Here is a 14342-nt window from a genome sequence, read left to right on the forward strand (position 1 = left end):
TAGACAAAACCTTGACTGGGATGATCCATTTGGGGATGGCCCGGCTATGAGCAAGGGGTTAGATTATATAACCTCCTGAGATCCCTTCCAACCCTAATTTTCAATGATTTTATGAAAGCCCCTGTGGCTCTCTTCCTCAACTATGAAGTACTACCTCCTTTATTACTATGAAAAATGTGTATTAATAAAATACATACTGTTGTATTACAGAAAAAGTTCTGTATTTAGGGTTTAACAGTGTACAGTAATAAGGCATGGGGCCATATATCAAATAATGAGGCAACAACAAGACATTGAAAAAAAAACCCACTCAGCTCAGAGAGAATATAGTTGAAGACTCTATTACTTGGTTTTAGTCAGTTTTAAAAGTTTATATTATCTTAGTAACCGTCGATTTATTTTATAGAATGACAGGGGAAACAAAGTTGCAAAGAAAATCAAAGACCTCCAACTTTCAATTTTATGAAGAGGAGGAAGATCATGTCAAGGTCACTACCGTGCCTGGGAAAGTAGATTCTGAAGATATTCCAGTTCTGTGTTCAACATGTCAACAAACAATATACCCAAGTCATCTTCATCATCATAAAAAAGAGCACAAAGCCCTCATGGTTCTGGGTTTTAGTCACCCATGGTCAGAGATAGACACAAAAACACTTTTAACTAGGAGATGGAAACTAATCAGAAGACTGCTCAAGTCTTCTCAGTACAGTGAAAGAGAGAAGCAGAAGATTGATTATTCATTTGAGCTACTTAAAGATAGGTCAAAGTGTTCATCATATTATGATACTGATAATATTGTCAACAGTTGTAGGTATCCTACAGTCAGAAATTCTCTAATAAAAGCTTTAGCAGTCTGTCAAGATAAAAATGCTGTGTGGAGGCCAGATATGGAAGACACATTTGTTGTGGTAGATAACTATGGAAAGAAATCAGATAGATGTTTTTTGGGTGTGCTTGATGGATGGCATGGCACGTCTGCTGCTGAAACGGTTTCAACTGAACTTCCACTTTTATTTCTTGACCAACTTTCTCAAGCCGATTCCTCCTATGAAGTGCATGAAGATGAGCAAACCATTCTAAACTCTTTTTCCACAGTAATCAAGGAGAATTATAGGGAACAGGAGAAAATTTTCTTTGGTGAAACACAGATTGGTAACACTGCCAGCACAAACACCTACGAATGGATTCACAAAGCATATGTCAAGGCATTCTGGAGAATGGACAGACTTTTACAGCTGGGAAGGAATGAAGTTTCCAAAGTTCGCTGGAGTGGCTGTACAGCTGTCACCTGTTTATTGGAAAGAGTCAACAATGGAAAGCCAGGCTGCATCAAGAAACAAGACAAGGCAAAGTTGCCCCAAAACAGCAACAGCAACTATTCAATGGATTCATCCAGAAGTGATGGTGGCATATTACATGTGGCTAATACTGGTATGTAAATTACTGAGTTTTTTTTTCCTTTCTCCCTTGTGCTTCCACCACTAGTTGCCTTGGATGTTTTCAGTATTGCATGAAGGAAATCTGCTTTGAATAGTCCTTTCTTCTCTTGGTCTATTGTTTCCATTTGAGTAGGACTAACCCCAAACTTTTGAAACATTAAGAGATTATTTTCATACTGAAGTACTTCTTTTAAAAAGGAAGCTCTACCCTGTTCTGATTCTGTTTTCACTACTCTTATTCTTGTCTTCTGACTGCCATAGTGATAAACACATACATTGCAAACAGAAAATAATACATTTTCACTTCTCCCTCCCATTAAACTTACCTGGAGGCTTCCCATTTCCTCCAGGTAAAATCCCTTTGTGTAACAAGACCCCATTGTGATTACAGGCAAGGCATTTTACTTTGCAGATGTGTCCAAGCTTTCATAGGGGACAAACCAGATTGCATACCTGAGTTGAATGACCCCAAAAAAATAAAGACAAAAAATAATTTTGACATGAAAATTATATGCAATCATTTTTGTTTCGGAATGTTGTAAGAAACATTCCTGCATCATTTTAAACATCTAAATACATTACTCTGATCACATATCCATCTTTTCACTCTACCAAACAAGTATTCGTATGTCAGAGAATGGCCTGTCAGACCACATTATATAATCATCTCTTTGCATTGCTAATGTTCCTGTCGTTATAGCAAAAGGCACTGATTTTAAGACTGCAAATTATATTGCAGCCACAAGTGAAATGGGACTTTAATTCAATATAATTCCTCTCTGCAGACTGTCACTAGTTTTACAGATGTACCTAAGCTAGTTTTGAAGAGCATACTTTTAAGTAGCAGAACTCAGTGTGGCCTGCAGACCCATTTGGGAATCTGAGAAATATTCAGGCAGCTGGCCTATACTTTGTTCCGCACTGCTGCAATTTTCCTTATCAATACCCATGCTTGCACGTTCAAGTTAGCTTGGGTGTATATGCACAAACTGCTGTCACACTTTTTGCTGCAATGTAGACATACAGATAAAAAAGTCCATTTCCAACATTTTCTTGGCTAGCAGACACTAATCTGTCACTCCTTTTACTGGATAAGGAGCTTGCATTGTGGCCTGAACGTAATAAATTTGGGAAGATTCTGTTCTTTGGTAACAGTGTTCCTTAGCTGCAGCACTACCTGTACTTCTATGCCCTGCTCATATCTTCTCCTCTCCTCCCCCACAGCCCAAGCTGCAGCCTGGACTCAATATATTAACTCCGCTGTCCAAGTCAAATGTAGCTACATGAAGCAGGGCTCCAATTTGGACCAATCCTTTTGGGAATAAAAGGCCATGAATAATTGCAGTTTATAAAATATATTTCACTTTTTACTCACCCTAATAAGCCATGTTGGAAAATCAAATTATAACAGCTTTCAAGTAAAGCTCCCCCTCCCTACATACTGGTCATATGCATCCTTACACCCACAAAGCAACTTGTGCATCACCTTACAAAAGTGGAGTAACAGATATGAATTTGAGGTAGCAGGAAAAATGCAGTGGTTTGAAGCTTAAATCCAACAGATGTTTTTTGTGACACTATCAAAGCTATCATGCAATTCTCAGGTAAAGTCTAATGCAGTTATAAAGGGATGTCACAGGTCTCACAACTGTGCTACATTAGCAGACATGCTAGAAATAATTCAGTCTACTGTAGCTTCTCTTTATTTACCATCAGAAGCTGATATTCTTATGCATCCCCACAAATATGAAGAAATCATCAAAAGCTTTACCGCTTACAAGGTGGCCTTAAAATAAAACCCACCCATTCAAAATTTGAGAAACCTTATTTAACATACCATCACAGGTAGACTTCACATTAATATGTCATGCTAAGTTGTATTTCAAATGTGAGTGCTGCCTGTACACAGCCTACAAAACTTTAACATCACTATCTTATTTTCCTCAAGTATTTCCTCAAATATTTACTGAACATGTCTGAAGTTGACACACTGTAGATGGCTGGAGATTAACACTTGAAAGCTTTGTGCTAATGTTTCTAGAAGTCTATGCATTGCTTTGCTACATGCGAAGTGCACAAGCTTTTGAGGCAGAGGGTGATCAACTGAAACAGAATGTCCACAAATGTGTGTAGCCAAAACTGACATTGGTGCCATCAAAGGGACCAGCTACGCATTTTAACTCCCCCACATGAATGACCCACCCAGCTTTGGAGAACACAGCATTCATAACACTACTGCTGCTTTAACACTTCCTTTGCTCCCTCCCATCTGCATTAGAGTTCTGCTTTGAAATTCTGTTGATATGGGAAGAATTGAATCCCCCTCCCTTTTAGATGTGTTAATACTGCAGAGCCAAAACTGCTCGAACAACAGATCCTTTACCTCCCCAGATCCTGTTTGCAAGTCTGATCTATACAGGAACTTTTATAGGTATCTTCCAACCCAGTCTAGCCACTGTTTTCTAGTTGCTAAGGCAAAGGCCACACACCAATTCCCATGAGGCAATCTAATAACAAGGATAAAGTTCAGTTCCATTGCCAGAAACCTGAGTCTACTCAAATACCAAAAAAAAAAAGCAGGATATTAATCCAGGAAGAGACACAAGACAACCCTCACCAGGGTGAAATTCTGTTGGACCTTTCAATGGAACTAATAAAATAGGCAGGTCCTTGAAGGTCTTAAGATGAGAGGCTTCTCTTGTCCCTTTCATAAAAATCACCAAAAGTTACTGTTTTCCTGAAAACCACCCAGTTCTAGCTATGTTGTTCTAATTTGCATTGTTAAAAAAAATAATTTATATTTTATTGTAACAAGTTGATCTCTGCAGCTGAAAATCCTTATGCCAGCATAAGGAGAAAGTAATTTAGATCTTGCAAAGGAATGCATGTTATTAAATAAAATTTAAAAAAATACTTTAAAAGTTAAAAAGCAACATAACAACCAATGTTGTTATATCCACAAGTGTGGGGCAGTGCTGCACTATCCCCCAGTACCATACCATTCCCTTATGCAATTTGCTGCTTACCTTTCTGTTCCTTGCTTGATTTGATGTTTTGTTTTCTAGTCCCTGCCCTATCTGTTACTATGCTGTCTGTCCCCTCCGTATGTCATGTGCCACAGAGACAGCCCATATCACTTGTAGTAGTAGTGCTGCAGGTTGGCCAGCCCTGGTCAAAAGCAAATGCTAGAACTGTACTGTTCCTAAAGGACCCTCCACATATGCAGGTAAAGGCACAAGGGGATCTAACGCATGATCCACACAGTTGCACCTCCTACCACGCCACACATGTCCATGACAGGAGGTACTCACATTAGATCCCATTGTACCTTATTGCTGGTGCAGGGGGAGCCCGATCCCAGGCTCCCCCTGTACCAGCAAGAAGCAAGCTCCTGCAGCTGGGGCAGGAGGGGCTCTCCTAGCGCCAGGTTTCACACACCCCTGAGGCTGGGAGATCACGGCAGCTGTGACCTTCCAGCCCCATGGGTGGGAAAAGCCCCCAAGCTGGAAGACTGCAGCAGCTGAGATCTCTCAGCACCAGAAGCACTATTTTATGGCATGATAGGTACTTTCACGTGTAGCTGGTCTCAAGGCAACTATGCAATTAACCAGTTAATTGCACAATATCTGTAACATATAGAGGGGGCCTAAGTTAACCTATTCATACTATCCCAGTCTGTATATGAAACACACATTACATAGTGCTAAAATACCATAGTAAATTACAAATTAAAATCAAGTCAGTCACTTTCTGTAGCTTTAATTTACATTTCCTGCGTTGGTGTTCTACAATTTTTAAAGCCTATGTTTTTAAAGTCTTTTTCACTAACAAGCATATTCTGATTTGAATAAGAAATGCTAACACAATTACATTTTCTCTTCTATAAATTCAACTTCCTTCTCAATTGCCTTTGAATGTCCTTCTATATCACACTAGAAAAATCAGTGTATTCATTAATACTTGACTACCTCCCTTTGAAACTGTAAGATGGGGTATAGTATTAACAGGTAATTTGGAACATATTATATTCTTGGCAAAATATTTATAATTTAAATCAAATTTAAAAACTTAATAGCTTTTAAAGCCAGGTTTATTTGGAAAGTATGCATGCCTTCCAAAGCTAACTTGAGACCATTCATAGTAGATAGCTTAAGGATACATGTCAGTGTACATCATAACATAAGCTACACAAAAGCTATGTAAAAAGGACAACACAAAGTATCAGTCCAAGAATAGGTTTTTAACAAGGCTGGTGAGATTTTGAAAGAGTCTATCACGATGGGAAAAAAGCAAAACAAAAGTAGTTTTAAAATGGAGATTAGTAACTAGATAAAAATGACATGCATGACATGACTTACACACAATAGGAGGGACCCCAGAATGTCTAGTCCAGATTCATGTCACCAAATAAGACTCATTACTGTGACTGACCTATCAGCAACACTGTTTATTACGAATTTCTGTTCAATCATGAAATGCAATATTTTAATTTTAGGTAATGTACATGCAGTCTTATGCAAACATGGAAAAGGCTACTGCCTTACCAAAGAGCACAGCACTTCAAATTTAACTGAGAGAACACGTATCCTTCAAAATGGTGGGAACATCAGTACAAATGAACCCAAAGGACTAGTAGAAGGACTCATCAGAGCTACTCGTGGCCTTGGACATCATGGAGACCCAAAGTTGAAAAAATCCATTATTCCTGTACCTCATACGACCTCTATTCCTGTAGATGATTCATGTCAATTCCTCATTTTAGCTTCTAATGGGCTTTGGGAAGTTTTGGATAAAAGTGAAGTGGTTAAATTAACATTAACAATGTTCACCTATTATTTGGAAATGTACAAACATGCTGAGCTAGAGTTTTCTGTGTGTAAACAGCAGGACTCAATGGTTCCCACTGTGGATGACGTGAATGATTCAAAAGGCATTAATGACCTAATGGAAGAAGTCAACTTACTATATTTTAATATAAATGTTTTTCTGAATCAATCTGAAGACAGTTCAAAACAAAATGATGCAAGTTCGCACTTGTCTAACAACAGTAGACATTTGCAAAACGAAGACAAACTGCAGCCAGGTTTCAGAGAGAGTTTGGAAAAAGAGCATGAACTAGATGACCATAGAAAACAACGTGATACAGAAGTGTGTCTCTCTGATAATCACAGACCATGTTCACAAAACACAGAAATAATCCAGTTAGGCTCCATCACTCAAGAACATTTTGAAGTAGTGGAAAAGCTGGAAGATGTTACAGAAGTAGGTGCGTCTAACAATCGTGAATCACACTCACAAACGGCAGGACGAAGAAGAAATAACTCTGAGACCTTCTATGAGAATGCAGCAAATTATATTAGCAAACAACTGGTAAAGACTGCGCTAGCAGCAGGTTCTAGAGAAAACATTACTATTTTAGTTGTACTTCTGAATGGATGTGACAAGATACCCAATTATATTAGCATATAACATATACCACATGCTTAGTAGAGTAGCACCGTGTGTATAATAAGCCTGAATTTGGCAAATGTCATGTAAATTTACTCGTAAACATCCCTACATCTCATATACAACTGTGTGAATGCACTAGCTACAAAGTTATGAAATGCAATAAACACTAGTCACACTACTTTCCTGTTTTATACCACTTTATTCAAACCTGAGCACCTCAATATAAAACTAAACACTGGTGAACTGTCATTTTCCTTGCTAAGCCCAAATTTACAATCTGCACAGGTAAATTTCTGCTACCAGATCAACATTTAAATAGACTATCTCTTCAGACACACTTGGTAGATTTCATATAATGAAAATAAACTAAAAGAATTAGTGCAATATACTGGACAGATCAAAATAAAATGGACTTTGGAAAACAAAAGTTGCAAAGTTCATTACTGACAGACAGCAGTACTTATGTTACAGGTACAAGAGCATCATTTATTACTGTTCTGGCCATAAAGGAAGAACTTAGAACCCCCTTAGATTAGGGACAAAACGTTAGCTTTAAGTAACTGTACATTTGTATACTTTTAAGCAACTCTTAAATATTACAGAAAGTATTAAACAAATGTAGACTACAATGCAGAGTACCCTATTTACAGTACATTAATATCCAAATTTAAAATCAAGTTGAATGTACATGATTGTTAGTGCACCAACTAGGTTTCTTTCCTTAAGGGAAAAACAAACTGCAATGGCCAGCAATGATCAAAAACAAGAAAGAAATCACAGACACCTAGTTTGTCTTGGTTTTACTTGGAGAGCTCTTATGGTTTGTAGAAAAAAATCCTAGTTCTGTGAAGCTGATTCATTGGTTTGTCTCTTCTAAACAGATAAAAATGGAGTTGAACTTGATTTACCACTATTTTCCTTTAAATAACTGGATAGACTATAATTTACATACAGTGTAACAACTCAAAATCTGGTTTTCTGCAAGCATGAGAATCTTAGACTTGTTAATGCTGCCAGTATTGTTTGTAGTTAAATTATTAAAACGTGGAATGTATAATTAACCAGGAGATATCTACCAAAGCAACTGGCTGCATGAATACTGTGAATAAGCTTAAAGTAACTTTAGACCCTGTTTCTAGAAAGTTTTTTTTAAAGCACAAATAAGTTTGAAGAGTTCCAATTCTATTCATTATATAATAATAACCATCAATACCTGGATGTGGAGAAACTAGTTGATTAGGTCAATAAAAGCAGTTCTTCTTTATCCCTAATGGCAAGTGATATTTTAAAAATCTTGCAACTGAAACAAGTTTATTCAGCTTCCTTTTCCCCCACCTCTATTGCTGAAACATTACAGCCAGTGATACATGCATGTTAAAAATTAAGGTCAAAACAAAACTCTGTATTAGAAACTTGACTATGTCATAAGTCTCTTCTTTGTTTTGGAAGTTGTATTGGACAGGGTTAAACACTCCAATTCCATTGTTATTAACAGTTAGGAAGCAGAAGAATATTTGAGACGGTTTAAAGCAACTGAAGGTTTAGTTACTACAACATTGACTCTTGGTTGGTTGTGTGGGTTCAGTAAGATCTACTCCTCTTCCTCTGGCAGAGTTGGCTCCTGCATTTTGTGGTTCATTCTTTGGCAATTTTTTAGCTACAAGATTAACAAGAAAGAGTAAGCAAAAGTTATTATTCAGGCTTGGACTTGCAAAATGACTTAGTAAACAAATATTCAGGTGGTGTACTCGTTCTAAAATATATATTTACCAACAGAATAGCAGCTCGACAAGCCATCTGATGATTAGGCTTCAATGTCTGAGCAGGATTAAAACCACTTATGACCACCTTAAAAGCCATCACTTCCTACACAAATGTGACAAAATCTCTTTTGAAATAGCCCAAAACATCCAACAATCACAGTGATTAGTGACTTTAGCCCTCACCAAAGGGCTTGGTTCATGTAGGTGTTCCTCTTTTTCTCCAAGGAATTAAGTCAATGGAGATAGGTCATGTGTGTGCTGCCAGAGAACTTGTTCTAGCAGAACAAGCTGCCAGAGAACTTTTGTTTACAAAAGCCACAGTATGCTAGACAATCTCCAAACAAAAAACACAGCACTGCTCTGAAAAGTGATCAACTGTAAGAAAGGAAATGAGAGGAGGTAGGAATACAACATATAAGAAACTGGCCATAACCACACAGATCTTATCAAAAGAAAGAAGGGAACTGATACATTTCCAACTGCCACCTAGCCAGGCTATGCATTTGCATACACAAATAAGCAGCCCTTAGCTCTTGTTCTAGTTATCCCATCTCACCCGAGCTGCCCATTCCTTATAGTATTCTTAAGTTTGTTAATTGACATTTGTCCTTCGGTAGTGTAAATGCCTCTATAAATCCGGACTGAAAAAGGAGAATTTTGCAGCCAAAATAACTTAACAATTCTTCACCTTCCTGTACAGTAGTTCCTACCAGTCTTCTGCTGGAGGAGTCAGTTCTCAATACAGAGGAACAGGAGAAGGGATTTTACAGGACAACCTTGCGCCTTGCTATGGGAAACTGGGGCAGTTTCCTGGAGCCGGTTTTGTTCAATGTCTTTATCAACTATTTGGAAAATGACAGAGTGCACCCTCAGCAAGTCTGCAGATGATGCCAAACGGGGGGGTGGGGGGGGGTGGAGCTAGCATATATGCTGGGGGTGTGGGAAGTAGCAGGTATGCTGGAGGGTAGGGCTAGGATTCAGAGTGACCTTGACAAATTGGTGGATTGGGCCAAAAGAAATCTCATGAGGTTCAACAAGGACATGTGCAAAGTCCTGCACTTAGGACAGAACAATCCCATGCACCAGTACAAGCTGGGGGCTGACTGGCTGGGCAGCAGCTCTGCAGAAAAGGACCTGGGGGTTACAGTGGACAAGAAGCTGAATATGAGCCAGCAGTGTGCCCTTGTTGCCAAGAAGGCTAAAGGCATCCTGGGCTACAATGGTAGGTGTGTTGCCAGTAAGTCAAGGGAAGTGATTATTTCTCTCTGTTCAGCACTGATGAGGTCACATCTGGAGTAGTGTGTTCAGTTTTGCTGCCCCCCCTCCACCCCCGAAAGGATGTGGACAAACTGGAGAGAGTCCAGCGGAGGGTGACAACAATGGTGAGGGGCTGAAGGACATGACTTCTGAGGAGAGGCTGAGGGAACTGGGCTTATTTAGTCTAGACAAGAGAAGACTGAGGGGGGATTTAATAGCAGCTTCCAAGTACCTGAATGGGGGTTCAAAAGAGGATGGAGCTACACTGTTCCCAGTGGTGGCAGATAACAAAACAAGGAGCAATGGTTTCAAGTTGCAGCAAGGGAAGTTTAGGTTAGACATTAGGAAGAATTTTCACAGTAGCAGGATAGTAAAACACTGGAACAAGTTACTCAGAGAGGCAGTGGAATCTCCATCTTTGGAGGTTTTCAAGACCCGGCTAGACAAAGCCTTGGCTGGGATGACCTAGTTGGGCCTGGTCTGCTTTGAGCAGGCGGTTGGACTAGGTGACCTCCTGAGGTCCCTTCCAACCCTAACTTTCTATTATTTCTCTGATGAAACTCTTGCACTAACCCAGGGTCTGATAACTATTTCCATCCCACAGTTTGCTTTGCATGTCTACACATCAGCAAGGTGGCTGGTGAAGCATCATGATTTCTCCCAAAGGAAAAATGGACAAATGCATTAGTAGACAATATTATAAAAATATGAGAAAGAAACAGCTATGTACCAGTAAGTAGTTGAACTTAGTAAAGAGAACTACAGGATTTTGCTGTTCAAGACAGTGCAAGGAGACTCCAATGCATCTCCCTTCCACCACACTTTGTAACTGCAAGGTCCCTATTACATTTCTGTTATCTCCCTTTTATATTCTTCTTTAGTGCATCTTTGTGCAGCTAGCTCTTTGTATTAGTCAGAGCCAGGCAGGTCTGAAGTGGCCATTTTGCAGTTCACTGTGACTTTTCCCCCTTTTTTTTTTTTTATTTAAGCCAAAAAGATTTCTTAACTGCTTTGTTATTCTGAGGAATAAGGGAAATTGAAAAACTAACACATGTTCATGCAGTTCTCAAAAGGATTCAATTCAATGAGTACAGGAGGCCAACTCACTACTTATTTTTATGTCTTAGCTATATACTGGTCTATTTCAGGAACACTGTGACTTTTCCCCCTTTTTTTTTTTTTATTTAAGCCAAAAAGATTTCTTAACTGCTTTGTTATTCTGAGGAATAAGGGAAATTGAAAAACTAACACATGTTCATGCAGTTCTCAAAAGGATTCAATTCAATGAGTACAGGAGGCCAACTCACTACTTATTTTTATGTCTTAGCTATATACTGGTCTATTTCAGGAATACTTCTTAATGACTGAATTTTGATACGTGAATGCATATGAGAAAGTCTGTATGAACAAGAACACCAAGATACTATGTGCAGGTATTACAGTAATGGGTGCTAAGGAAAATAGTAAATTATTTTGCTACATTTACATTAAATACAGGGAGAGCCTGTATTTAAGAGCATGTCATTAAAATTTATTTTAAAAAATTCACTACGGCTGCGACTTGGCATTTCCGCAACAAATTTAGGGTTGTTTCAAATACTTATCATGAAGCTGTAGATTATATTTTTGCCTCATAGATTTGTAAGACCTTTAATTACTGTGAAATAACGCACATTAAATGATAGACCATCTGTAAGTATAAGCCCTGGCAAATTTTTATACATTATTTACTATAGCTGAGTATGTTCTAGATCACCTGTGCACCTGTTTCTGTTAAACAGAAAGGAGAAGATAACACAAAATTAAGAACATTTGACTTTAATATACAAGAAATAGCTATGTTGCTATTTATGAGAAACCATGATATTTAAAACTAGACACTGAGTGCCTCTACAGGAGATGCTACTGCACAGTAGTTTATACAAGTACTAAATAAATGTGCAGTAACAAGTACTAAATAAAATGTACAATAAGCAGAGTTACTTCACAGTATCACTGGCAAACATCTTTGTGACACCACTGCACAGTAGCCTAATACTACCGTGCAGTCAGCGTCTCGTGTAGACGTGCCCAATCTGAGCTTATTGTAATAAGAAATGCAGAACTGTCACATCGATATAGCTACTTGATATTTTTTATTAGTATTTCACAGCAGGACTATTGCTGGGCTTTAAACACAGATTTAGCAATTTTGGATGTTTAAGTAATCATGCTTGCTTTTTTTTGCTTTCTGTTTCACTAACGCCAATCCGCAACGATAGATGTAAATTTCACTGCTGTGAATAGAACGTATATTTGAGAATTTTCAGGTATTTAAGAGTTTCATGAGATTAGTGCATGAAGAATATGATGGAGATATAACACTAATGTGTACCCTTATGTATTTACCTTTGTACAAACAATTAGTCAGACATTCAGTATGGCAGTAATTTTATATTTTGACTAGCGAATTGCTCACCAAGAATGACAGGGGGCTGGAGAGGAGAGAGTGGAGCACCACCACCCTGCAGAGCCGCCTCCCAGGAGGCCGGGGGAGGGGGGGAAAACTTGCATACGGCCGCCACCGCCACCACCACCCCACGCTGCCATCGCTCTGCATCTGGCGCTACCTCCACTTCCCCTGCTTCCCAGAAGCTGGGAGGGATGGCGGAGAGGAAACTTGTATGTGGCCAGATGTGGAGTGATGGCAGCGCGGGGCAGCGGAAGCCACCGTGTGCAAACTTCCCCACTCCTCCCCCGCTCCTTGGAGGATACGGTGGCATGGGGTGGTAGCACTCCATCCCTGCCCATCATCCTTGACAGGCATTCTTGACACAGCACTGGCAGGAGCTGTGCCCCCCCAAGAGCGTTAAAGACAGATGGGCACACTGACAGATGGACTAAGCCCTTATATATATAGATTAAGGTCCGAGGCTGCTAAAGCTACACAATCTGAACCAATCCTGTTTGCATTCCATTTCAATTCTGTAATTATTCCGTTATAAAAAAAAAAAAAAAAAAAAAAAAAAATCAAATTAGGTTTATGACTAGAATAACAATTGTGACTTTTACTTTCAGAGGGCCCCAGAAGTTTCTGGGAGACTACTAGTATTTTAAGTTGTTTTTAAACAATCTGCTTTTAAATCAAACATGGTCTTTCCGCTTTTTATTCAACATGGATACTGAAACCAGATACCCATTTGTCTTGTCTTTTGCAACATTTCCTGGAGCTTGGGTTGCTGCATATAGAATTAATACATTTAGGGCATATTTAGTGAAAATTAGAACATTCCAGATGTTTCAATTCTTTATCCTCCTTTCAGTGCAAAGTCAACATTCCCAGCCTCATTTAGTACTACTATTTGCCTCTAGTAAAGCCCAACGTATTTTAATCTCTGTAGAAACATCAGAAGGCACGTTTCCAGCCCCATGTGTCTCAATTGTAAAGGGTTTGTCAGTGTTCTTTCAAAAACTCAAGACCATCTGACTCATTTTAAAGAAAAAAATCCTTGTAAGACGACTTGCTTTTAGGAGGCAGTAAGTCAAAGTATTTTCTATCCATGTGACCATAAGAAAGAGCTCTTTCAATATATAGTACATTTTGTATTTTTACTCATTTTGTTGTAATCTTAAAACAGAATTGAACCAGAATAGTTACACAATGGGAATAAGTTAAGGTTGCTATGTACAACTCCTGGGTTCAGAAGTGATACAGGAATTCTTATTCTGAGAGTGGTAATGGGGTAATTTTTGGTGCAAAAGATGAAGCCCGTACATCTGCGCTCCCAATAAGTTTGTCCAATTTTAGATTAAAAAAAAAAAAAGAGCTGTAACACAAGTTCCCAGTGAAGCTGAGAGCCACAGAGGGGGAGACAATTCAAGTAACAAGAAGAAAAGAGCTGGGTAATAGTCTTATTACTTACCAATTGCCATGAATATTTCATTTACATTCATAGATGTTTTAGCAGATGTCTCCATGAACAATAAGCTGTTGTCATCTGCATAAGCCTGTGCTTCCTGAAAGTTACATATTAAAACAGAAATACATGATTTTTTTAATTCTGCAATTTAGTTTATGTGCTGGTCTTATCACATCCAAGGTATTTCAGACAGATTTGCAGACAAAATTATGAAAGAAGGAAAGATCACTAGCAACACCAAAATTATAGGGTGTGCAAGCAAATAATCAGCAGAGGAGATCATAAGCAAATCTGAAATAATATTCTGCCACTGGTTTGCTCAGAGAGAGGCTCTCTCTTTAAATCCATTAAAAAGCCAACTGAAACTAAAGGTCTAGTCTGACCAAAATAATTTGATTCAGATAATCTGAACAAGATAAAAATACTGGTAAGCTTTGCATCATGTCCTATGAAGAACTGATTATTTTGGCAACAGACATACTCAGAAAATGGCCTGCCTTTATAATCATCTTTAACATACCAAAGGTATTCCT

At 38.6% G+C, this 14342-nt stretch overlaps 2 protein-coding genes across 2 annotated transcripts in view; one reads left to right on the forward strand and one right to left on the reverse strand.

The window, feature by feature from the left end:
• The first annotated feature begins 210 nt into the window (after window positions 1-210).
• Window positions 211-6929, forward strand: PP2D1 (protein phosphatase 2C like domain containing 1). The gene is made up of 2 exons (XM_006029056.3): window positions 211-1431; window positions 5935-6929. The coding sequence occupies exons 1-2, from the start codon at window positions 408-410 to the stop codon at window positions 6906-6908; spliced, it is 1998 nt and encodes a 665-aa protein (XP_006029118.1). The 5' UTR covers window positions 211-407; the 3' UTR covers window positions 6909-6929.
• A 140-nt stretch (window positions 6930-7069) lies between these two features.
• The window catches only part of RAB5A (RAB5A, member RAS oncogene family), a 12817-nt gene continuing 5544 nt past the window's right edge, over window positions 7070-14342 (reverse strand). The window contains exons 4-5 of the mRNA XM_006029052.2: window positions 13813-13906; window positions 7070-8547 (exon numbers count right to left, since the gene is read on the reverse strand). Of these exons, the coding sequence (XP_006029114.1) occupies window positions 8432-8547; window positions 13813-13906 (210 nt within the window). The 3' untranslated portion in view covers window positions 7070-8431. The remainder of the gene's footprint in view (window positions 8548-13812; window positions 13907-14342) is intronic.

Source organism: Alligator sinensis, unplaced genomic scaffold, assembly GCF_000455745.1.
Source record: "Alligator sinensis unplaced genomic scaffold, ASM45574v1 scaffold648_1, whole genome shotgun sequence".
Taxonomy (NCBI): domain Eukaryota; kingdom Metazoa; phylum Chordata; order Crocodylia; family Alligatoridae; genus Alligator; species Alligator sinensis.

What these genes read in the sequence shown, in the direction of transcription:
- PP2D1 (XM_006029056.3), top strand. Translation starts at nt 408, where the DNA reads ATGACAGGGGAAACAAAGTTGCAAAGAAAATCAAAGACCTCCAACTTT. An exon ending in ATTACATGTGGCTAATACTG is followed by an intron (nt 1,432 to 5,934) that starts GTATGTAAATTA and finishes TTTTAATTTTAG; the next exon opens with GTAATGTACATGCAGTCTTA.